This window comes from Trachypithecus francoisi, unplaced genomic scaffold (genome assembly GCF_009764315.1).
Source record: "Trachypithecus francoisi isolate TF-2019V2 unplaced genomic scaffold, Tfra_2.0 Lachesis_group0, whole genome shotgun sequence".
Lineage (NCBI taxonomy): Eukaryota > Metazoa > Chordata > Mammalia > Primates > Cercopithecidae > Trachypithecus > Trachypithecus francoisi.
In genome coordinates, this window is record NW_022681453.1 from 180,571,379 (window position 1) to 180,597,507 (window position 26,129).

Genomic DNA, 26,129 nt, shown 5'->3' on the forward strand with positions numbered 1-26,129 from the left:
CAGAAGGGGCGGGGCTTCCACCAGCTCCATGGAGTGTGCGGCCCCAGTTAAGCCTCCCTGCTGCAGCCACTGCCATCAATGCCTGTAATCCCAACACTTTGGGAGGCCAAGTCAGGCAGATTGTTTGAGCTTAGGAGATTGAGACCAGCCTGGGCAACATTGCAAAGCCATGTTTCTACAAATAAATACAAAAATTAGCTGGGCATGGTGGTCACGCGCCTGTGGTCCCATATACTTGAGAGGCTGAGGTAGGAGGATGGCTCGAGCCTGGGAGGTAGAAGTAGCAGTGAGCCAGGATCGTGCCACTGCACTCCAGCCTGGGTGACAGAGGAAGACCCTGTCTCAAAAAACAAAGAAATCACCCTCACATGTTTCCATGAGGGTGCTTTTTAGATGAGTTTAGTATTCATATTGGTGTCCTCTGAATGAAGCAGATTGCCCTCTGTAATGTGGGTGAGCCACTCCAGTCCACTGAAGGCCTCAGTGGAACAAAAGACCGACCTCCTCTTGAGCAAGAAACAATGGTGCTGGCAGTCATCTTCAGACCTGGACTGGAATGTCAGCTCTTCCCTCATCTCCGGCCTGATGGCCCGCCCTGCAGATTTAGAAGTTGCCAGCCTCCCAAATTCCATGAACCAATTCCTTAAAATAAACTTCTGTGTGTGCACGCATGCGTATGTATATATATACATGCACACGCACATACACATCCTATTGGTCCCATCTCTCCGAAAACCCTGGCTAGCACAGCGCCATAGCAGTTCTCATGGCCTCCTCTAACCCAGGAGCCCAACAGTCTGTGACTTAGCTGCTTACCCTCTAACTGCTGGCAGCAATCAACTTCTCCACGAACTGCTTCTCCAGCTCTTGGCCTCTGCTCGCTGTTTTGTTCAGTCTCTGCATGCTCCCCACTCCTACTCCAAAAGGGGCCAATGATCTCATTCTAACGCAGTGGCCCTCCTGAGTGGATTTCCCACTTGAGAACACCTCAAAGTCCAATGGGCTTCAGGGACAAGGCAGTGACAGCTGGTCTCATCCGCTTTGGTCAGGTTAGAGGAATTACAAGGTACAAAACTCAGTGAACTGGTCATAATGGGCCTCCCCCCACTCCATCCCCACCCCCACCGCTTTCTTTAAAAATCACTAGTGAGTAGGGCAGGAGGTATTCAGAGATTTCTGAGACACTGTCGTGTTACTGGCAGGCACTTTCAGGCAAAATACAGACTCCCACATTCTACCAAGAGCACGGTTGTTAAGATTGCCACTTTCAGGGAAGGACAGATAGGACACATGTACTCAGGGTGCAGGACAAGGAGAGTGGCTCCTCACCTTCACACAGACCTTTGTTAGAGCCGGGGATGCGGCTCCCACATTAAGGGGTGGGGTAGACAAGAGAACTTTTTCAGAGGCTCCCCCACTGATACCTACCTCTCCCATTCTGGCCTACCCAGGCTGACAAATTAGAAGGGTGACGACGGCAGCTTTGAGGTTCTCCCCTCTCTGAGACCTCAGTTTGACTCTGGGAATCTCTGATCACTGGCTTGAGCATCTGCCTTGTGCTACACTCTGCTGGGCACTTTTACTTCTATCGTTCATCAAGGTAAGAAGTTGCGATATTTCCACTTTACATACGAGAGATGTAATGTGACTTGCCCAAGGACTGGAACTGAGGTCACTGCTCTTTCTACTGAAAAGTGCTGTCTTCTGGTGACCCATCCAAGTGAATAAATTCATCAAGTCCTTACTGGGGTATTGCACAGGTTAGGGGCCATGTAGGAGTCAGGCATACAGAGATCAAGAGTCTCAGCCATACTTCCAGGAGGGCGGGACAGTCATGGCCTTGGCAGCCACTGCCGCCCCGGCTCCCAGCACAAGAATTGGCACCTGGTGTGATAGTTCGTGGTCAAATTCCCTGGGCCAGAATCAACCACTTCACACACGTGACTTCTCATGATGGTCTCTTTTGCTATATCAACTTGGTGCAGCTACAGTTCCCAGTTAGTCAACTAAATACGAACCTAGATGTTTCTGAGAGGTATTTTGTAGATGTGGATAAAGTTCATGATTAGTTGTCTTTAAGAAAGAGAGATTACAGAGATCATCTGGATGGGATAGATTCAGCTGAAAGGTCTAAAGAGCAGAGCCAAGGCTTTCTTAAGGAAGCAATTCCATCTGTAGATGGCCACTTCTGTGTCTGTTTCATGGATCCTGGACCTGCCTGAATAGCCCCCACAATCATATAAGCCAATTCCCCCTAATAAATCTCTTAATGTAGATCTCCTAGGGTTCTGTTTCTCTGGTTGAACCCTAGCTAGTACAGCTCTCTTTGCCTTAACCTCTTTAGGCCTCAATTGCTTGTCTTAATATAGGGAAAATAATAGTATCTACCTCACAGTGTTGACTTGGGGATAGCACAAGTAAAGCATTGAACCCAGGTACCTGGTAAGATCCCAACAAGTATGAAATATTATTATTCATGTAGTAGTAGCTATTATTATTAATAAAGTCATGCCCTTAAGAAAGAAGGTTATGGACTAATGGGGACATTTAAAAATAATAATTATGTCCAGGCGCAGTGGCTCACGCCTATAATCCCAGCACTTTGGGAGGCTGAGGTGGGTGGATCATGAGGTCAGGAGTTTGAGATCAGCCTGGCCAATATGGTGAAACCCTGTTTCTACTAAAAATACAAAAATTAGCCAGACGTGGTGACGTGTGCCTGTAGTCCCAACTACTCGGGAAGCTGAAGGAGAAGAATTGCTTAAACCTTGGGGGCGGAGGTTGCAGTGAGCCGAGATCACGCCACTGCACTCCCGTCTGGGAGACAGAGTGAGACTCTGTCTTGGAAAAAAAAAAAAAAATTACAACATAAAGATATATTTGCTAAAAATATAGATAGGTATAAAGTATATCAAGCACTAGGAGAAGAAGTACCTAAGTGTGCCCAGGCCACAGTGAGAAGCCGCTCTAAGTATACAATGCAGCTGGCCCACGTTCCCCCTTGCATCTGCTTTGGGACCTCAACTCCTAAGAAGATGGTGCTGGGTGAGAAACTCCTTCCTCTCAAAGGCTTTTTAGACCTAATCTATAGAGAAGTATTTCCCAGTGGTTATAATCCCCTTAATGGGAAATCACTCATTTACTCAAATTTTTACTGAGCATCTTTCAACTGCTAGGTGCTGTGCTAAGGGCTTGCGAATAAACAGGTTAAACCAAAAACACCTTTAGATGGAGGAAGACAAGGGGTCAGACAATAAACAGGTAAACAAATGCCTAATTTCCAAGTGTAATATGTAAATGAACAAAAAGAGCCTGGTGAGAGAATAAACTGAGAGTTTATTCTCCCACCTCCCGCACCCCACCCAGCCATGCCGTGCTCCCCGCAGGTTAAGACCACAGCAGGGCGTTCTCCTCCCACGGCAGCAGTTGGACAATGAGCTGAGGATGGGTGGGGGACATCATCTCATGTTGGGCTTTTGTGGTTGTTCACCTGAGATGCCGTTAGTGGACAACCAAATCCAATGACTCTCAAACTGTGCTCTCAAAGGATCCCATGGTGTTCCACAGACCACACACATGTTTGCTTCAGAGTTCACATTGCAGACAGAGGCTTATAAGGGATTGTAGGGGTGGGTCATAAATTCTCATTCTCACTATTCCAGCCAACCTGCTTCACTATCGACAAATGCCCCTTTTAACTTCTAAAGTAAATCTGCTCTCATAAAACACCAACTTCACCTGCTCTTACACAGTAAGTATCTAATATTTTTACTCACAAACCACCCACCCTATTGCTTTAAAAACATTTGGAAACTGCTGCTATAAACTAATTCCACATTAACATTTTTTGAAAACTGAAGTTTGAAACTGACTTATTTTCAGGGATGGTAAATTGCTACTAAAAATACATTTTATGGTTACTTGTCATCATCTATCCAAAAAGTACACAGGAAAATTAATTTAGGACTTTCGAAAAAATAATCATTCTGTTCACACAAAGGGTAAATTCACTTTGTACCCTAAATGTGGTTTCCCTGGTGATGACCCATATTCAATGCTGCCAGTACAGATCACTACCTTAAAACTGATCAGCTAACAAAATTTGTCAGGGTGACAGTTCACAGTTACTGCTTCCATAACAAAGGCTGTACATGAATTTCTAACCAGGTATTTACTGAATCCATGTGAACCAAGATCACACCAAATCATCTTGAAAGGAGAGGATACTGAGTTAATATCCATTTACAAAGACGGCCACTTCATTCAAGGGTCTTCCCTATGTGTGTGTAGTAAGTAAATATAACGTTGCAATTACATGAAGAAACATATAAATTCTCACAGGTGAGATGACATAAACACACATCTCCCTCCACATATCAGACTCTGTAAAAGGTTTATTTAAAATCGTATTAAATGACGTAGCCTCAACCCAGTTAATCTACCCAGTAAACCAGTGCAGCACACAGCTTTATTCTTTGTCAGATGAGTGTGTGCCTGGAAGCAAAAGTAAATAATGGAAAAAGTTTCAAAGAAGGATAATTCCTATTTGTTTCTAAATTTTCACTGCTTAACTAAATCTATATTTGTGCTTCACACACACACAGTATTCAACAGCACCACCTTTTCCCTCATCATGCTGTGAATCCAAAGCCGCCCTACTGAATTAAGTGTAGTTTTTTTAAGTCTCAAATATCACAACTGAAAAAAAGTATTCAGTAAAAACATGTATTAGGGTTGTATTTCTTCAGAAAACATCTAGCAAGGAAGAACTTTATTAAAATTACATTGTACTTGTACCAACTGAACTTGTGTCTATTTAAGTGTAAGCCACATTAAAAACTATTGTAATAACTAGACATACAAAAGTTAAAGGCCAGGTGCAATGGCTCACCCCTGTAATCCCAACACTTCAGGAGGCCAAAGCAGGAGAATTGCTTGAGACCAGGAGTCCAACACCAGCCTGGACAACATAGCAAGATCCCATATTTAGAAAAAACTTTTTAAAAAATTAGCCAGGTATAGTGGCATGTGCCTATACTCCTACTCAGGAGGCTAACGCAGGAGGATTGCTTAAGCCCAGGAGTTAGAGGGTGCAATGAGTCATGATTGATCTACTATACTCCAGCCTGCAACAGAGTGAGACCCCCAACTCTAAAAAAAAAAAAAAAAAAAAAGTTAAAATAGAAAAAATATACAATACAATAAATACCATACATTTCAATCATCACATGCTTAAATAACTGAGGGGATCAAATTAATTTTTAAAAAAATATACTAGATTCCATTTATAAAACAATTCAAGTGGCACATTAAGAGGCTTACACTATCATCACTTTTCCCCACAGTCACATAGTCATCTAGATGTACACTTACCCAATGCTATCAGTCAGAGATTAAATGAGTACCTGATAACCCTCAACCAACTGCCAGGTAGCTGACATATAGTTACCTAAGCAACCCTTGAATACCTCCATATGCCATTTTAAAAGAGCCCTAACAGCTAGAGAATGAGTACTTAATTCAATTTGTTCATCAGTATGCCTAGTGATTGTGCTAGGGCTGAAAGATGCAAAGATGAATAAGACATGCCCTTTAACATAGATATGTGTGGTCTGGCATATAGAAGGTGCTCAATTAATACCTGCAGAATGAAGGTAGGAGTGGGTGAGTAAGCAAGCTCACAGTCTAGGGCAGTGCTATCCAAGAGAAATATAAGCCAAGCCACAAATGTGAGACATGTACATAACTTTACATTTTCTAGTAGGCAAATTTAAAAGGTAGAAAGACCTCCTCCCAACCTGTCCACAGCCCACGCAGGGGGCAGTAAATAATACATAGGTAAAAAGAAATAGGTAGAATAAATTGTAAAATATTTTATTTAACTGAATGGATATATTATGATTTCCTTAGTATGTAAGTATTAAAAATTATGACATATTTTACCTTGTTTTGTACTAAGTCTTTGAAATCTAGAGTGCATTTTATATCACAGCACATCTCCATTCATACTGTGCACATTTCAAGAGCTCATTTTGACTAGCCCCTTTTTAATGTTGTGTGTGTGTGTGTGTGTGTGTGTGTGTGTATGTATGTGTGTGAGACGGGGTTTGGCTCTATCACCCAGGCTGGAGTGCAGTGGCATGATCTTGACTCAGTGCAGCCTCCGCCTCCCAGGCTCAAAGGATTCTCCCACCTCAGCCTCCCAAATAGCTGGGACCACAGGTGCATGCCACCACACCCAGCTACTTTCTTACATTTTTGGTAGAGATGGGATTTCATTAAGACAAGCCTGGGCAACAGGCTTGTCTTAAACTCCTGACAACTCCTGAGCTCCTTAAACTCCTGAGCTCAGGCGATCCTCTCGCCTCGGCCTCCCAATCCTCAGCTGGGATTACAGGCATGAGCCACCACGCCCTGTCCCTTTTTTTAATTCTATAAAGACACCGTGGTCAATGAAAGCAGTTGGGCCTGAAGAAACAGGAAGTGACAACAGCTTGAACATATGGAAGGGATAAATGGATGCAGAAAGAGCTCATGGGACCACCTTGACAGTTGCTGTAGTTGCAGGTTGGCCAATGTGAGATCTAGTACTGCCATCAATTGTCTTTGCAACTTAATCTAAATTGTGCTTAAGTGCCTTGACATGAGTCTCTATTGTTACAGTGTTCTGTTGAGTCATGGTCAGGGCATCATAAACAGTCTCTGATCCAAAAAATGGTCCAAATCGTTCTTCAACGCACTGAAGGATCACTTTCTGCTGACCGATGGTTGCTACAAGAGCATTGGAAACAATTGCAAGGTTTGGTATGTACGGTTTGATATCATCAAGGGCAAGATCAGATCTCAAGGTGATGCCTTGGACTAGGTTCTCCATCGACAGACCTGCCCTCTTCGTTGGTTTGGACGCAGACTGAGTGATCATACATCTGTGCTCTGGCCACTGTCCACCAAAGCCTTCACATCACTCACCTATCAGAGCTTTCTCCTGCTTTGGAAGTGCCGTCTGCCTGCGCTTCTCCTCCTCGGCTGTTTCTTGGTTCTTCCTTGCTTGCCAGTGGATATCTTGCAGTGGCGGGCATATCATCCCATCTCACTCAATAAAACCTCCTGCATCACCATCGTAGATCTTAAGCCTTCTGGTACGCTCAACTTTTCCTAGTGGAGCCAAGATATGAATGTTTCCATATCAAGTAAAGATATGGAACATTTCTGTTTTGGCAGAAAGTTCTGTTGAGCAGTGGGCCTCCCAACAGAGGAGGTGCTGAGTCCCCAGTGAGGACGAGAAGGGGCACTGAGGGTTGGGAGATGGAGGAGCGCACACCGCAGGAAGCTGGGCTTGTCGGCCACCCACGACAGTTTGACCTTTATCCTATGGACAGTGGGGAATCAAAAAGGTTTGGGGTTTTGTTTGTTTTAATAGCAGAAAGGTGACATGATAAAATGTTTCCATTTAGGAAGGTGGTTTTCTGGAGACAGAGCAAGGCATGAACTAAAGGAGTGACTGACAATGGCAAGGGAGGAGATAAATTGGAAACACAGATGCACAGGCCAGAATCAATCCACGAGGAAGTCTCTTCCAGTCCAAGATTTTTTTTTTTTCTTTTGAGAAAGAGTCTTGCACAGTCGCCTAGGGTGGAGTGCAGTGGTGCAATCATTGCTCATTGCAACTTCAAACACCTGGGCTCAAGCAATCCTCCCACTTCAGCCTCCTGAGTGGTTGGGACTACAGGCACGAGCCACCACACCCAGCAGATCTGCAAATTTTTTTTGAAATGGAGTCTGTGTGGCCAGGGCTGGTCTTGAACTCCTGGACTCAAGAAATCCTCCTACCTCGCCTCCCAAAGTGCTGGAATTACAGGCGTGATTCACTGCACCCAGCCCCCAAAGACGTCTTATTCAATGCAGTAAATGACTCTTATTTGAGATTATATTCCTTTGGGAGCATCAAGACGTTTTTATGAGATAGTGGAAACCAGAGATTATGACTACTTTCAAAATGTCCTTTCTGGGTAAATTTTAAAATAGCAATACTATATTGCTCCTAAAATTCTATTTCTAAAACTTTGTTTGCAAGTAAAATCCAAAATTCTGGGAACCACTGTTTGAAACAACTTCTGGAGCCTATTAAGATTACTATAGGGTTCAATGTATATACATTATTCTGTATATTTATTTTCCTACTCATTTTATGCATACATGTCCATGTAGTAATAATACTGACATGACTCTTATCTTAAATTACTATAGAGCAATTTGGAATCTAAAATGTATTATTGTTTAGTCATTCCCTTAATGTCTTGTATTGAATCTATGCCCTTATTTGTATGAATAGCTTTATCCAAATTAATTTTCTTCCTCCTAGTCCCAGTTCCATAAATTGTTTCCTCAGGTATGATTCCCAGCAGGAAATGTGTGGGTCACTGGCAATGCAGTTTGTTTTATGTTTCATTCTTATTATACATCACCAGATTGCAGCAAAAAGACAATCTGCAGCACAGTCAACATTTCTTACTACTCCAACCAATAATGGGCTAGAATTAATTCGGATAATTTCACAAACAGTTGCCTTAATTTTCATTTCTTGAATTGCTAAAGAGAATATATCTGTTCCTCATGATGACAGTTTCTGAAATTCCCTATACTGATCTCTCCTAACCACTTCCTGAGAAGATGCTGGGTTCCGACCTTTGGTATCTCAATTCTTTATATTTTGGATAACCATTTAATCTTTCAAACTGTCCCATTATTTTCACCAATGCTGTAGCATTCCATTTACTATTTACTCTATTGCCTTTGGCTGGGCTATTTCTCTTTTATTCTCCTGATATTCTGGCACATCTGTCTTGTGTATGATGATTTTCTCCATTGCTTCTGTGGTCATAAGTTTATCTTCCCTGAACAGCTGGCTTAAAAATGCTATTCCATTTTCTTCTAGCTATTTTACAGATAAATACAGTGGAACCTTAAAGCTGTGGCCTTTATGATCTGAAATAAATAACTGCGGAACTTTCTAGTATGAGTGCAATTTGCTCGGATAGTTCCCAAGGTGGACCTGGCCACATCACAAAATGACAAATGCCACAGAACAGCTACCCATCTCCCATCAGGAGTGAAGGTGGACAGTGTCTGAGGACTGAAACTTTAAATTCTTCCTAAAGTGGCTCGGCACCCTAAAGTTCTCTCCATTACCGGTGTTGGCACTTATATGTCAACAATCTGACTTAAATTTTGAGTAATAAAGGTTATCAATATACAAAAAGCAAGAACCTGAAGAAATATACCACCACCCAAGAGTACAGAAACCAAACCAAATGGCTATAGAGGCATTTCACCTACTTTTTCTTTTTCCTTTTTGAGATGGGGTCTTGCCGTGTTGCCCAGGCTGGTTTTGAACTCCTGGCCTCAAGCAATCCTCTCACCTCAGCTTCCCAAGTAGATGGAATTACAGGTGCATGCCACCGGACCTGGTTTCACCTAATTATTTTTCGTATCATGAAACTCTATGGGAAATTTCAATAGCTTTCCCCAATAGATAGACAACAGAGAAAATATAAAGAAAAAAAAAGCATACATGTATTCATTTACAAAATTTAGATCACTCTGTATAGATTTTTGCGTATCTACATCTGTAACACACAGGGGAAAAAACCCAAAAGTAAATTCATTGAAAGATTAACAGTGGTTACCTGTAGGGAGGTAGAATTACAGGTAATTTTAGTTTTCTTTATACATTTTTTGCACTATAAACTTGCATTATAGACTTTATATAAATTAAACTTCTTTGTACAACCATACACAAAAGCCATACTTCTGTTCTTTTAAAAAATTGAATTCTTTTTAAATGAAGGTAGAAAAGATTCTGTTGAATCAAATGCTACTAATTAATCAGGCTAAAGTACCTCAACCTTTATTTAGGTCACTGCTCACTACACACAAGTCCTAAAAAAAAAAAAGGTTTTTTTCATACATACAGGCTTATCATTTATAACAGTAAGTCTACAGAGATTCATTATAATGCAATAAAGAAAATTATCAAAATACCATAAACTTTCACCTGCCTTTGTTCAAGGTTACAGTCTCAAATGACTCATAAACTAATCTGCAATGAGGTCTACATCAAAGTGAAATGATGGTATCATAGTTAATTGTTGTATCATTTTATCACTGCCAGTTAATGTAACGGTATTTATCTAACAGGAACTTTTTATAAAACTTAACTATTCTTTAAAATACTCTAGCAGGAAAAATAAAGTGGTGGGGGAATTAAAAATAGATAAAACAAGAACAACGGAAAATTTGAATTGTTTAAGTAAGGTGATGGATATAGGGTTGCATTACTATGCTATTTTGCATATATTTGAAAATTTTCCATTATACGATGTTTTGAAAAGGTACTAAGAAAAATAAAAAGAAATATAAACCTGTGCACAATCATTCATCATATCAACTAACGTAACACAATTAAGCTAATAGCCACTTTTTCTTTTTCTTTTTTCTGAGACACAGCCTCGATCTGCCGCCCAGACTGGAGTGCAGTGGGGCTATCTCGGCTCACTGCAGCCTCTGGCTCCTCAGTTCAAGCGATTATCCTGCCTCAGCCTCCTAAGTAGCTGGGACTACAGTCACGTGCCACCATGCCCAGTTAATTTTTGTGTTATTAGTAGAGATGGTGTTTCACCATGTTGGCCAGGCTGGTCTCGAACTCCTGACCTCAAGTGATCCACCCACCTTGGCCTCCCAAAATGCTGAGATCACAGGCATGGGCCACCAGGCCCAGCCTACTTTTTTCCTTTTTAACACATCAGGATGACTATTTCAAAGTAAGCATTCTACCTGAAAATTCCAATAGAATTCTGACTCTGTACTTTTTCTTTATTAGGCAAGACAGAGTATATACATGTAAAATCTTTCAAGAAAAAAATTTGCCTTTCATATGCATCTACAGATTTGACTCTGATTTTAGACTGTCCTTCCTGGGCCAGATTCAGAACCAAGATAGTCAGCTAACAGAGCACTACACCTGGCTTGTGACATTTAAAAACTAAAGCAAGATGCATGCTAACACAAGCAGCAGCAAGACCCTAGTCTAGGAGTCTCATTCTGTGTGACATGGAGGAAGAGCCCTGCCACTTTCTCTAAGAGGAAAGCAAACTGGTCTGTACCCAAGTAAGTTGCAGAGCAAAAAAACTCAGCACTCAAAGGAAGTAGGCAACCAAAACCAACATCATTTATCTGAGAGTTTGTTCTCTATAACAGCTGCAGAGGATGACAGGGATACTAAGGATCTGGGAACCCAAACTGATGACTTCCCAGTGCATCAAAAGCAAAATTTAAATGGAATCTCATGTCACTTTTATAAGGCACAATTAAAGAGTTTTCATTATCACAAATGATCCTCTTATTTCCCCAGAGAAGGTTGGCAAAGCCTGTTTTATTTCCATTTTACAGGTATAGAAACTGAGGTTTGGAGCTGTTAAAAGAGATGCTCTTAAACAACAGTCTTCTGACTTAAGGACAGTGTTCTTTTCACTACCCAACACTCCCCGTGGAGTGTGTCTCTGAAGGGAAGGAGGAGAGGAGAGAAAAAGTGAAGCAGGGCAGAAAATGGGGTGAATCTGCGTTATGTGTAACACTTCCTGAGTTTCAAAACACCCAGTTATTTTCTTATTATCCACGGAGTTTGGCCTAGTCTTTGCTACAAGCGTGGATTTAACTGTACTTCCATTTACATCCATATTTTTGTAAGCTTGCTTTCTCTGCTTTCTGAATTCTGAGAGAAGTCTCCTAACAATTCGCTTAACCTAAGAAATAGGAACAATTAACTTTTTTAAACCAGGAGGGACTGTCATAGCGGTGTAGCTGGGAGGTTTGCTGCTGGTCCTCTCTCCACAAATCAAGACGGCGCAAAGGAAGAGGAGTCGGCAGAGCACCTGTCACAGCCCCCACCTCCCCGGGGCTGCTTAACCTAGTAGGAGAGCAAAGCCTACCTCTCTGACTTCGTGAAGCTGGCCGGAATACTGACTCTTGGCTCTTCGGGCGGCTGCAGGCGACTTGTGATGCGTGATTGTGACAACACCGGGGGCCCCCACACTGAGGTGTCTCTGGCTACAGGGAGACGCAGAATTGGGTGTTCCATGTGGGAGCAAAGTGAGACTTCGGCTTCGGGAGCCTGGAGCACTCTAGAATAAGCAACAGGTGTCAAAACTCAACAACTGACCTGCAGAACACAACTAAGTGTTGGCTTCTATTCATTTTGGACCTCTTCATCTTTTCCCTACATCTCTTTAGGGAGATGAAGGTACGGGGGAGGTATAACAACACTGCATGCCCAAATCCCACAGATACTCACTGAACTGCCCTTCCATTAGCTGCCCTTCTGGTTTCATCTCCAATTGTGCTTCCTGTCCTACATGATGGCCATGAACAGCTATTCAAAATCCTGCCCCCCACCCTCCCCGACCCACACACCATGGACGCTCATGGAGCTCTGCCTCTCTACTTATTATTTCCTCCTTCTAGAATGCCCTTCCTCTGTGGCTGGTCAGCCTCTGCTGAACCTTGAAACTCAGCATGGTGTTCTCTGCTCTGTGAAGCATTTCCCTGGCTTTCTCAGCCTCTCTGCTGCTCTTATTCCACTGCATCAAGATTACATTGATTATCCAGTTACTTTCTTAAGAGATGCTTTCATGCTCATCTTTATATCCCCAAGTTCTGGCATATCACAATTGTTTAATTTATTAAGTGCTTAATAATGTCGGCTGTATGCATGAACTAAGCTGTCCACCAATTATTCCTCATTTGTTAGTCCAGTGTTTACATTTCATCCTGTGGTCATATATAATCCAAATTACAATCTAGTTGATGATAAAGATGGCATCTCAACTTAGTGGAGACGGATTTTTCAGTAAATGTTGGGATAACTGGGAAGCCATCTGAATAACAAAGCTGGATTCATCTCTCAGATCACAGACCTCGAATGGATCAAAGATTTAAGAAAAACTAACAGTACTAGAAGAAAACTTGTAACCATGGGATAGGAAAGGCCTAACACTTTGAAATCCAAAAGCTATACCAGAAAAGCTTAGCCAAGTGCGATGGCTCACGCCTGTAATCCCAGCACTCTGGGAGGCCAAGGCGGGTGGATTACCTGAGGTCAGGAGTTCGAGACCAGCCTGACCAACATGGAGAAACCCATCTCTACTAAAAATACAAAACTAGCCAGGCGTGGTGGCGCATCCCTGTAATCCCAGCTACTCAGGAGGCTGAGGTAGGAGAATCGCTTGAACCTGGGAGGCGGAGGTTACGGTGAGCCGAGATCGTGCCATTGCACTCCAGCCTGGGCAACAAGAGTGAAACTCCGTCTCAAAAAAAAGAAAAGAACAGAAAAAAGAAAAGCTTGATAAATTTGATTATCTAAAAACTGGAAACTTCTGCAAAGGAAACAAACAGACCAACAAAATACCCCACTACGACCACCAACAAAGCCAAACTATAAACTAGGAAAATTGTAGAGCTGGAAATAATTATTAAAATGGGCCAAGGTATGAAGACAGCTCACAAAAAAAGAAATATAAATGGCTTTTAACACATAGGAAAATATGTTCAACTGTACTCAGAAGATAAATGTAAATTCAAACTACTTTAGATAACCATCTTGCACCCATCAGATTGGCAAAAATTCAGAAGTCTGAGTATACAATCTGTCAACAGGGCCACAGAAAAACAAGTTTGTGGAAGTAAAAAAGATGGCAAAACCTGAGAACAGCAATAGGCCGGGCGCGGTGGCTCAAGCCTGTAATCCCAGCACTTTGGGAGGCCGAGACGGGCGGATCACGAGGTCAGGAGATCAAGACCATCCTGGCTAACACGGTGAAACCCCGTCTCTACTAAAACAAACAAACAAACAAAAAAAACTAGCCGGGCGAGGTGGCGGGCGCCTGTAGTCCCAGCTACTCGGGAGGCTGAGGCAGGAGAATCGCGTGAACCCAGGAGGCGGAGCTTGCAGTGAGCTGAGATCCGGCCACTGCACTCCAGCCTGGGCGATAGAGCGAGACTCCGTCTCGGAAAAAAAAAAAAAAAAGAGAACAACAATCGGCAGACCTGTCACAGATACAAACATATCTCCCCTGGCTCCAGCAGTCTCCCGTCTGGGAATGTATCCTCCAGACATACCTGCAGCTGGGTGAAATGCTATATGTCCCCGTTAGTCACCGCAGCACTATGTTTGTTGGCAAAGGACAGAAAACAATCCAAATGTCTGTCAGCATTGGACGGGTTAAATAAATTATAGCACATCTATGTAATGGAATACTACCAAGCTATAAGACAATAATGAGAGAGGTCTCTACAAATTGATCTGGAAATATCTCTTAGCTATATAGTTAAGTGAAGGAAGGCACATAATTGTTCCATAGTATGCAAAGTATAGCTTTTCCAACATGAGGTAAATAAGTATTTTTGTTATTTAACTTGTTGAAAACTATTTGCTTAAAACAAACATACCGCGGAAGGATACATATACAACTATAAAGTGGCTGCTTATTTGTGGAGAAGCAGGGAATGAGAGGATAGAAACAGAGAAGAGGGGAGATTTTTTCACTGTATGCTTTTTATATTCTTCCACTTTGAACTGTATGAATGTATTCCCTATTGAACACATTTTAATTCTGCATAAACTTTACATTCCAATTGTTCCTATACTTCATCTCAGCTTGAGAAAAGGCAAGTTAGATAATGTGGAAATCATCTAGCTCCTACAGTTCAAAGATTTACTGAATACCTACTATGTGCCTAGGAAAATATATACTGTGTAGTGTCAGGAAGAAAACAAAATGTATGAGACAGTTTTTCACCACAGATACCTATAATATTGCTGGGGATGTAAGATGCAAATATACAGAGACAGACGGAGGGAAACATACACAGATGCACACTTACAAGATGGTGCATAACGGGGGCTAATTTGGCAATACAGCCAGAAAATGTCAAAGAAGTGAGCTCATCTCATCATGGCAGGATGTTCCAAGGGTGATGGGCCTAAAGCCTGAGTAGGCTTTGGGAAGCTAGACAGGCAAGGCAGCACACAACATAGCAACCCAACAGTCTGGATACCAAGGTAGTCTTAGCCTCAGGCCTCAGCTAACAGGCACAGCTCTACACACTGTTAAACATTAATGATCCATCATTCTACAGATCACCAGGGGATGGAGGAGTGGGGTGAGAGCCAGGGTAGAAATCAGAGTTTTGGTTCACCTTGAAATACCGCAGATTATGAAGATCCTCTGGATTTGACTTGGACATAATGAATTAGAATGCAGATAAAGATAGGAAATAACCCTATGTTAGGTAATTGGAGAAATGTGTGGTATAAGAACTATATATATCTTGACCAAAATGAGCTATAATAATCACCTACTTTCAGCTTCAATCTTTTCACTTGGAGAGTAAAGGGAGAAAGAGGATATTTCTTTAATAACAGTAAATTGGCCTAAGTATTAAGAGTCCACTGAAATATATTTTGACTGTCAGCGAGGCTTATTCCAGTCCAGGAAAAGGCAGATTTTTTTCCCTGGGCTTTGAAACCAGACACGTAAGTTTCATTCTTCATACACACACCTCTATCCCCACTCCTCCCCTACCAAACCCGTTCTTGCCATGTGATCTGGGGTGAGTTATTTAAGCTTTCTCATTAAGCATCAATTTCCTAATCTTTAAAAAGAGAAATAACAACATTGACCCTAAAACATCATCATGAAATTTAAATTAGATTATGCATACAAAATGCTTAGCACAGTGCCTGACATGCATGCAGAAGCTGCATGGACGTTTGTTTCTTAATATCACTGATAACTTGAACAATGAAAACCTTATGGATTTTTAAAATGTTAAGAAGTTGCTCAGCACAAAATCATAAGCAGTTGCTGAGTCGCTGACCTTCTTATTTTCTATAGGGTCAGACTGGTCAGAAGCCCAAAACATAATTAAATACTTACAGGGTCAGCCATTAAATATCAAGATTGTAGGGAAAACACACACACACACACACACACACACACACTTCTAATTCTGAGTAGAAATGAGGACTCATCAGAAATCAGAGAGGAAGACAGCTCTGGCAATAGACACCTTTGCCTGTAGCAGTATCACCATGAATGGCAATAAATCAAGAAATTCACCCAAGAGCAAAATTATTCCATGGTGAATGTCTAACCCCATGATCATTATTTAATGGTTGGCTGTCATTTGAATTTACAAGCAGTAAATACGAGTCAAAAAGCCTTTAATTTTCCATTAACTGGGGATTCTCACAGCGTAATTCACATCCATGCCTCCTTTCAGGATAAACATGAACGACAAGTCTTACCCTTGGTAAATCCCACAGGTAATCAGTCATTACAAGAACAAGTGAGAAAGCCAGCAAATTGCAACCACTATAAACGAGCAGGCTGTGTTTCCAAAAGGCAGCCTGTCTACAATCTCCAGGTTTTGTTTCAAAATTATGCTTGCATGTCATAAAAGCCTATCTTTACTATTAATTTAAAATATTAACAGAGTCTGAGAAACAACATGGCAGGTTTTTGTTCCAAATATTTACTTCAATGGCGGTGACTAGAAACACCAAGTGTGCCATGTGTGGGAAATTCTGAGTCAAGAGCAAGTTTCTTCATCCTTTGCTGCGGAGAATTGTCCCTCACACAGCCATCGGTGCTCATCTGGCTACTCCTTATGTCCCCTCGCTTCGTAAGCGCCTGGCTGATGATGGGGTGACAGCAAAAAAGAGTGTGGGAGTGGGTGAGACCAAGTACTAATGCTCACAGCCTGTCCAGGCATCTGCACACCATCACACAGGCCTCGTGGTCTTTCCCTACATTCTCATTGAATGACTCCTAAATTTCCCAAGTTTGCAAAGAGAAGACAAAACACACATACTCGTTGTATCTACTGGCCAAAATCGCCATTTAGGAAAGGCATTCTTGGAAAAGGAGAGGAATCATTAGAAAGAATCTGTCCAACCAAGGTAAACGGGCAACAAGCCTGGGAGACAGAAGCCAAGTGTGAGAAAGCTTAGAGCGAGAAGCACTGGACCATCTACAGGCCCAGTACCAATCCAGTACTATGGACAGTGTGGGGAGTGGTTAAGAGCACACCTTCTCAAGTCAGCTGCCTGAGTTCAAATCTGGGCTCCACCACTTGCAAACTGTGTAACCTAGAAAATGTAGGTATCTTCCTTTCTAAAGTTTAATATTACCTACTTCATTGGGTTGTTGGAGAAAGATATGAGAAGAGACACAAAAAGCATGTGTCATAAAGCATGCAATAAATACCATCATTAATAAATAAAATGAGGTCGTCAAGCCTCATTATAGGTGAATGGTTGTTAAGTGGTCCCTGAATGAACTATATGGCCATTTTGGTCCTTGGTGTCTTAAGTAGTCACAGTCTTAAGGCTTCCTTAACTTTAAAAGATAGTCATCCTAATTACTAAAAAACCACTTGCTTCAGAGAAAAAAAAATGCACTTAAAATATGATTTCACATTTGCAGAAACCCACCTGTTATAGAAAGCAAAGTTCCCTATAAATTAATTCAATCTACATGGTTTACCAAAAAGAAACAATTAGTTTACATAATGGAAAGTTTCCCTTAATACTTGCAATAAACAAAGTTCCAAATAGAAAAGATCAGCTGGTCCTAAAAACCTCTTAAGACATGTATCAACAGTTTGTAATTGCTGAACTATCATTAAAAGGAGGCAAGGGAGGAAAGGGGGTATACGATCTCAAATAGACATTTGAGACAACCACTTCTACTGTAGAAAATTTTTCTGATGTGAAAAATTTCTGAACACCAACTAATTGTAACAACATTCAAATGACATTTACTTTGGAACATATTTTCCTCACTTCCTTGAATTCCTTCATAGCAAGGAGGAAAAAAAGATACTATATTTCAGAAAAAAATAGCCCAAGGGAAACAGAAAAATCCAACAAGTCTGGAAATGTATTTTGAAGAACAAATTTAACCAACTAAAATCATTGGAGTATATTTCTTCTATTCCTCTAAAAAAATTGTGCCATATCTAAATATGTGAAAGCTAAGGATAAAAATCCTTTTCCTCTAAAAGCAAATATACTTCAAAATCAACAAAAAGAAAAAGCATAACAATTTTTAAAATAGTATATTGAAGGCCTTAAAATTAGTTGGAATTTCACTTTCCTGACAGTCAACATCTGAATAAAATGTGAACTGTTTCTTAAATGAATCTATTCCAGTATTTTGCTTAATAGCTTCATATTGACCTAATTTGCATTGCTTTGTTTTTGTTTTTTAGTTGTCTATTCTTTCAAGCTTAAACAGACCTAAAGTAGAATTAAAACTGGGAAATTTTCCAAGTTCATTTCCATGATTAGCTTTTCAAATTTGTTCTAGCTCTACTTTTCCAAATTCCTGTTTTCATCCAGAAATACGAGTTTCAGTATTAAGTAACCAGGCATAGAAAATTTCTTCCTCAAATTTCATCTTCAAATCTTTAATATATCTTAAACATTTTTCACTAACTTTATACCAATACCCTCTCAAATGGCAATATAAATGCACGCAAATGTGTGTGCAAATGAAAAATTGTGGTTCTTCCAGAGACAAAGTCTCTAGCCTGCTTCTAAACACACTGTCCTGAATCTATGAGTATGCATGCAAATGCCAGATTTCTGAAAAACTGTCGCAAGCAAATGCATGTATTTCATTTCCTACAAATAGTGAGAAACAAAACTTGACATTTTTCGCTTTTCTTCCCCCATCACTTTCAACTCCTCCATCCCCCAATCATCTAACCCCCTCCCTCCACCCTCCCCACCCCCTTGCCAATAAATCCTGCTGATTCTTCTTTAACAGTTAATTCAACTGCTCTAGAATCCCTAATCAATCTCCAAGGCAAACCTGAAGGTCCCAACTCAACTGAAAGCACTGTCCTTGTGCATTTGACCCCCTTATCGCACACCACCCTTTTCTCGCCACTTCCCACAGATCCACCCAGAAGTGTCCAGTGTGATTTCAAAACCTTCCACCTTCTCCTCTTTGCATCCTCCATCCACACCATTTGCTTGGGGGCCTTGCAATTCCAAGTACCAAGACTCCTTTTGGATGCTTTATTCTGAAAACATGAAAGACTCTCTTTCTGCTGACAAAGCTCAATTCGCTGCATTTCTCACGCTTTGGAACTAAGCAATTTTAGAGCTAGATGGAATCTCAGACATAATTCTAGTCTAGTCTTTTCCCTTTATAGATCTAAAGTCTACAGCTCCCAAAAGGTAAATGAATCATACAACAGTCGGACCCAAATTATAAATCTCATCCAAGACTCAACTCAGAAAACACCTGATTAGAGATTCAGCCCCTCCAGCTGGGCCTTCACAATTAAAGAAGGACCTCATCATCCAAAATAGTATTTAACACAAGGCAGACTTTAAAATAGTTGATAGAAAGTAAGAAAGCTGATAACTGTTACACATTTTTATCTTTATTCTTACCCAAAACTTCAATTTAATCACTTATCATCATAAAAACAAACACACAACACTCCTTTGAAAGTAGGGCAATTGTGGGCTATATTCCTAGAATTACAGATCCCCAAAGAAAATAATTTTATTTTATATATATATATAGTAAGTAACATAACACAGAGACCGTTAAATGCTGAATTGCCATTTTCATAGAGAAAAAATCTGAAAACAAGGAATAAAAAGAAATTTTCTTAATTAGGCTACAAACCAAAAAATTACAGTAACCATCATATTTAAATCATATTTAATTTTTTTAAAATTAGTTTCATTCCTTTTAATATAAGAAACAAGAATTCCACTACCACTGTTTACTGGAAGCACTAGTCAACAAACTAGGACTAGAAAACAATCACTGTAGATGTGACTGTTTTAAAAACAAAAAAAAAAGTTTCACAATGTTGTCAGATACATGATGAATTTAGAAAAACCAATAGCATTCCTTCATCTCAACGATAACCAATCAGAAAATAGAAAATATCATTCACAATAGCAATAAAAACTATGATGTACAAGTATTAACCAAATAGGGAATATACGAGACCTTTACTTTATAGAGAAAAAAAAAATTCATCCATGAAAAGAAATCAATGCAGAATTGAGAAAATGGAAATACACGTATCAGGTAAATGGATGGGACAACTTAATGTTGTAAAGATGTCAGTTCTCCCTAATTTGCTTTATAATTATTGTAATAAAAATTCCAGCAGGATTTTTTGAGCAACTCAACAAATTTATTCTAATATGTAAATAGAAGAATAAAGTTTCATGAAAGGTCAAGTTAATTGTGAAAAGGAGAGCAAAAGGAAGAACTCACCCAACCAGATACAAATATTAACAAAGCTACAATGGAAATACGCACACATACAAACACATACATATATGTGCATATTACGGTCTAAATATTTGTGTCCCCTCCCCCATAAAAAGGTCATATATTGTGGCCGGGTGTGGTGGCTCAAGCCTGTAATCCCAGCACTTTGGGAGGCCGAAGAGGGTAGATCATGAGGTCAGGAGATCGAGACCATCCTGGCTAACACGGTGAAACCCCGTCTCTACTAAAAATACAAAAACATTAGCCGGGCGTGGTGGCGGGCACTTGTAGTCCCAGCTACTTGGGAGGCTAAGACAGGAGAATGACGTGAACTGAGAAGGCGGAGCTTGCAGTGAGCCAAGATTGCGCCACTGCACTCCAGCCCGGGTGACAGAGCAAGACTCCATCAAAAAAAAAAAAAAAACCTCATATATCATATATTGAAATCCTAACCCCAAAGTGATGCTATTAGGTGGTAGGGCCTTGGAAGGTGATGAGGACATGAGGATTCACTGCCTCACTTGAGGTAATTCACTCAGCTGTCTTCCACTGAGGTCCAAAAAAGTCACCACAACACTCTACGGAACACCCTAACCGGGAGCTGAGTTAGCATCTTGGAAAAAAATGACTTTTTAATATCAAAGGCCAACATAGCATACTAATTCTCAGGTATTTAAACAATAAGCTCATTAGGGCTAAACCACACGAAGCTAAATACTTTTAATTGTTTATATGGTTTTTAATTAACTATTCCTAATAACAGAAGTAACATTTGATGGGCAGTATGTATACAGATGTAAAAACAAAATGTAGACTACGCCACGCATAACACTTAATGTGCATTACTCCGGAGTCATCTGTCTCCACAGCTTACTGCTTCCCCTCGAGGATGGCCTTTCCCAGGCCAGAGATGGTATCTAACCAGCCATGATGTATTCTGTTGAATTTGATACAGGGCCTCACCTTGCAAAAGCTATGAATGCGGTAAATAAAGAGCAATAAATCCCCCCAACCTCAACTTTTATCACTGGTTAAACCACTGCCTCTTCCCTGAAAACCTAATTTTAAAAATATCAACACTGGTTCATTACTGTCTCTTCTCCTTTTCCAAATAGGCAGAAGAGTCTGGAAAAGACATACATACCACCACACTTACCATACATAAACATGAAATGTCCAAAAAGCAACCTGGTACAACACCAACCAACTCGCATTATTCAGAGATTCAACAAGTATTTAATAAACATCTACTATGTGCCAGGCACTGCTCTCAGGAACGAAGTACAACAATGAGCAATACTAATACTCCTGTCCTCATGGAAATGGCATCCTGGTGAGAGAAAGAGGTCCTCCCCACCCGCTACCCCCTAAAAAGGTAAATAGGTAAAATATGAAGCAGGGATAGAAAAAAAGAAAAAAACTTGAGGCGGCTTTCCAATTGTCGACAGGTGGCCAGAGAAGACTTCGTGAGAAGGTAACATTTCATTAAAGACATCAGTGAAGTAAAGGAGTGAGTCAGGCCATCTGGGTAAGAGCATTCTACACAGAATCTCAACAGAGCACAAAAGCCCTGGGGTGAGAGTTCATTTGGTGTGTTTGAGCAAGATGGACAGTGTGGCAGAGGTGGAAGCGAGCAAAGCATAGAGCAATATAGATAAGGGATGGGAGAGACTAGTTCCTGAATTAGAAATTACAGACAACTGCCAGGCAAGCCAGATGCCTGGTACCACCGAAGGCTGAGGCAGACACAGAGAATGACAAGCAAATTAGAAGAATGGGTTTCAATAAGCTTTCTCCTCAGGGTCATACTCAGGTATTAAATTGTTATTTGCATACAATTTACTTATGTCTACACGGAATGGCTCATTTCGACTGGATAATTTTCATCGTAAAATTGTATTACTACTGCTCTGAAGATGGGTATTTCATGATTATTCTATGCTCTATTTCTTCTCATGTCTCACTGTAATTGACACGAAGATACTTTATGCCAGAAATGAATCACAGAACAAAAGGCAAGTGCGTGCTGAGGAATTCTATAAATGATCACTCAGGAACATGGGGGCAAGGGCTCCTATTTTATGTTTAAACTTCTGTCTCCTACCAGTGGGTCAAATCAGCCATGGGATGAGAAGTCCAATGTCATTCTAAGAACATTTCAAGAAGCAAATTTGATTTTTCTTAAAATCAATAACTAATCTCTGACAGAGCACTCCTGTCTACTAAGAGATCATTATCTCCTTCCCAAATGCTCAGGCACAAAAATGCCAAGCACAAAAGGGCACGCCTACTTGTGTTTCAAAATGTTTCATGCTAAAAAAATTAAATCACGACATCATCAACATGCCCAAGCGGCGTGCAGACTCCTACAGGAGCTGTGGAATAAATCCCACTAATTACTATTCCAAGCTTGGTGCTGCTGATGAAGTTAAGATAAAAATGCATGTTTTGCTAATAACACAGGAAGTCTGACTAGATAGCACCTTACTAACTCACCTATGGTGATAGCCACAGGAGGCTACAGAAACCTTGTAACCTGTGGATCCATGAGATCATTTTCCTAAAAACATTGTATTTGGCCAGAATCTTAGAAGGTCTTGATATTTGGCTTCCTCTTTTCTCCTGTGCTTTTTATAAGTATGGAACACATACACAGGTGTCTTATATACATAGATTTAATCTCTCCCTAATTCTCAGTAAGGCACTTTTGCCAAAGCAGAAATAAACTGTAGGCTCACAGGCTTATGCTAACACTAAGCTAGGCTTTTTTATTTATTTATTTATTTTTTTGGAGACAGAGTTTCATTCTTGTTGCCCAGGCTGGAGTGCAATGGCGCGATCTCGGCTCACCGCAACCTCTGCCTCCCGGGTTCAAGCGATTTTCCTGCCTCAAGCCTCCTGTGTAGCTGGGATTACAGGCATGCACCACCACGCCCAGCTCATTTCGTATTTTTAGTAGAGACAGGGTTGGTCTCTACCATGTTGATCAGGCTGATCTCAAATTCCCAACCTCAGGTGATCCACCTGCCTTGGCCTCCCAATGTGTTGGGATTACAGGTATGAGCCACCGCACCTGGCCTAGGCTTATTTTTAAAACACAAATATGTTTAGATCCTGTCTTGGACTTTCAAGAATCCTGAATCCAGACATAGGACCTGAGTAAACAGAGCCAACAAGATTCACTCACTTATTTTTATTTATTTATTTTTCTACTAATTTCTGAAGCACAAAGGAAAGCACCTGACTCACTCTCAGATCTCTCCATTTTTACCAACGATTTCAAGACAGGGAATCTTTAGCGGTATTTCTGGTTCAGGCACTAGGCTGCTGTCATTCCAGTCACTGAAATCTGCAGACCTGGGCCAGCGAATAAAAGCCTGAAGGACTGCCCATGGGCGCAGGATTTCCACGCAGAAAGTGTGTGGATGGAGCCATTAGAAACAACCCAGGAGAGGATTAGGCCATTTTAAATGAGGAGATATTTGTGTTGCCCCATCTCAGGATTTCAGGTAGCAGAGTTAGAAAAACTGTCATAGATGCTTTCAATGTCCTCAATTTAACCAACTAATTGGATGTCCCACCACATTTCTTCCAAAACCTACTGACTGATGCATTCTAGTGCTGACCGTGTAAGGCTCAAAGCCTTTCTCTAGTTATGCCTGTACACTCTGCCCCCACCAGCTGAGCTGGGTGTTTACAAGGAGCCAACAGTATTTAGTCCCTACTCTATCTGTGCTGCTGTACTTATTATTTTAATTACATAATTTAAATAATAAAGAAACCAATAAAAGTATGAAAATGATTATCTTTATGAAACTAAGATGTATGATTTGAAAAATATCAATAAAAGTGAGTTGCTAAAAACAGCCATTGAATTAGGTACAAGCATGACAACTAAAAAAGAGTAAAAACTATTTCTAAAAATCTAGAAGAGATCTGTGATCTTCTAGCTTTTTCTGTGATCAGGCTGCCCTATTCTTTAAACAAATCAAAACAGGAACTATAAGCAATACATAATAGATATGCTCTACACCAGGGAGACGATGCAGAAACTCTAGCAGCAAGCCCACGCTTGACGAATGGACCTTGGAACTTTATCTAAAGACTGGTGGGTAAAGATTCTAAGTTAAAATGACACACACACTTAAGGTCTGTATACATAATGGTTAATGATTTCGCTGTTTTGATTAAGGAATGATGTCTCCATATCACCTTAGCTAAGACTTAGGACTTCTCTTAAAGTATCTCAGCCCTATAATCATAGAACCCTGAAGTGTCCCTAATGTGTGAGCTCTAAAAATGCAGTTTCCATAAATTCACCAGTGCAAATACTGGCTCAGCAAGAAGCTCCGGGGCTCCTTACAGAAGTGGCATTGGCTAACAGGTGTCAATACCTGAGCAAGTTGGCTCTGTGTTAATACTCCGGGGACAGAGTGATCCTCACAGGAAATGCAAAAGAAAAGTTGCTGGGCTTTACACAACACACAAAAGCTCCTACTACGACTCCTCCTATGGCTTCCGAGCCAGCATGTCACTGTCATAACAGACTTTAGAGCCCATGAAGAAGAAAATTAAACTCTTATCGCTCCTTGCGTGATAGTACATGAGACTTTTTTCTCATTTCTTCCTGTCCCCAGAGACTCTGCTACCTGCTGAAGTGTCCAAATTATTCATTTTTTAAGAGTTTCATCTTGTGTTAAAATCTAACTGGATTCCTACAGCTTTAACAGACTTAGTGGCTTTAAGTCTAACGGATCAACTGGCCTAATTCCATCAAAATTGATATGGGAAGAGCAAAAGAGAAATGATGGGGTTGGGGACAAAAACATGACCTTCACCGACAGCTAGGCTGAGAATACGTTCCATAACAGAACGCTATCATTTTGGGATATTCCTAAATCTTTGATTTAGATTTAGATACAGGAGGTGGCTATAAGCAGCGACAAAAAGATGAAAAAAATGTGGAAATTACACATGCTGGACACATGTTTGTCCTGCCTTACACGCTCTCAATCCACATTTTAACTGCTGGTTGCTGAGCCAACTATTGGTACACAGACGGCATGAGGACTCGGCTGCGCTATTTACCTCCTACCTTCTGACCTGGGACCCTTCTACAGAAGCCTGTTTCGAAAGTCCACAGCAATTGTTCAGCCAAGTACAAGTGCACATCTAGGCGTGCAAGTGAGAGTTAACCCCACCTACCTCCCCACCATGGGGCAGCCCTTGACCAATGGGAGATGGGAGCAAGAGAGAGTTAACCCCACCTACCTCCCACCATGGGGCAGCCCTTGACCAATGGGAGATGGGAGCCAGGAGATAATAATCCCATCACCTGTGTCTGGGTAGAGCATTCTGAAGCATATTCCATGTGGTTCCTACAAGAGTCACCAGTGGGATTCAGCTTAAATTGCCCACAGCTGTAATCAGCACAACAGCACACCTCCTGGGTTTATCTCTTTCCATATTTTATTTCTCTTGCTCTCCTTATTCTACTCTTCTGGGATCACATTCCTGCACCCAAACCTTCATCCCTGAGGCTCTGCCTTCTGGGAGAACCCATCTAAAACAATAAATACCCATTGTTCCAGAGTGCTAGACAGTGGCAAAATGGTATGTTTGCTTTAATCTGACACCTCTGATCATTGTTGGCCCTCCTTCCTTTCTTTCCTGCCCCAATTTATTCTAAAGGCTAAAGTTCCAGGTAGCATAACAGCAAAGTTCCTTTCCTCCTCAAGTCTATCAAGAGCTACGGTGAGG

General features: G+C 41.0%; 1 protein-coding gene across 4 annotated transcripts in view; it reads right to left on the bottom strand.

The window, feature by feature from the left end:
* OSBPL10 (oxysterol binding protein like 10) overlaps window positions 1-26,129 on the bottom strand; it is a 331,754-nt gene that overhangs the window by 166,379 nt on the left and 139,246 nt on the right. For 2 of the 4 annotated variants that reach the window (XM_033212886.1, XM_033212885.1), the window contains exon 4: window positions 11,988-12,179. The exons of the other annotated variants lie outside the window; for them this stretch is intronic. In XM_033212886.1, the coding sequence (XP_033068777.1) occupies window positions 11,988-12,179 (192 nt within the window). The remainder of the gene's footprint in view (window positions 1-11,987; window positions 12,180-26,129) is intronic. 4 annotated transcript variants of the gene reach the window in all.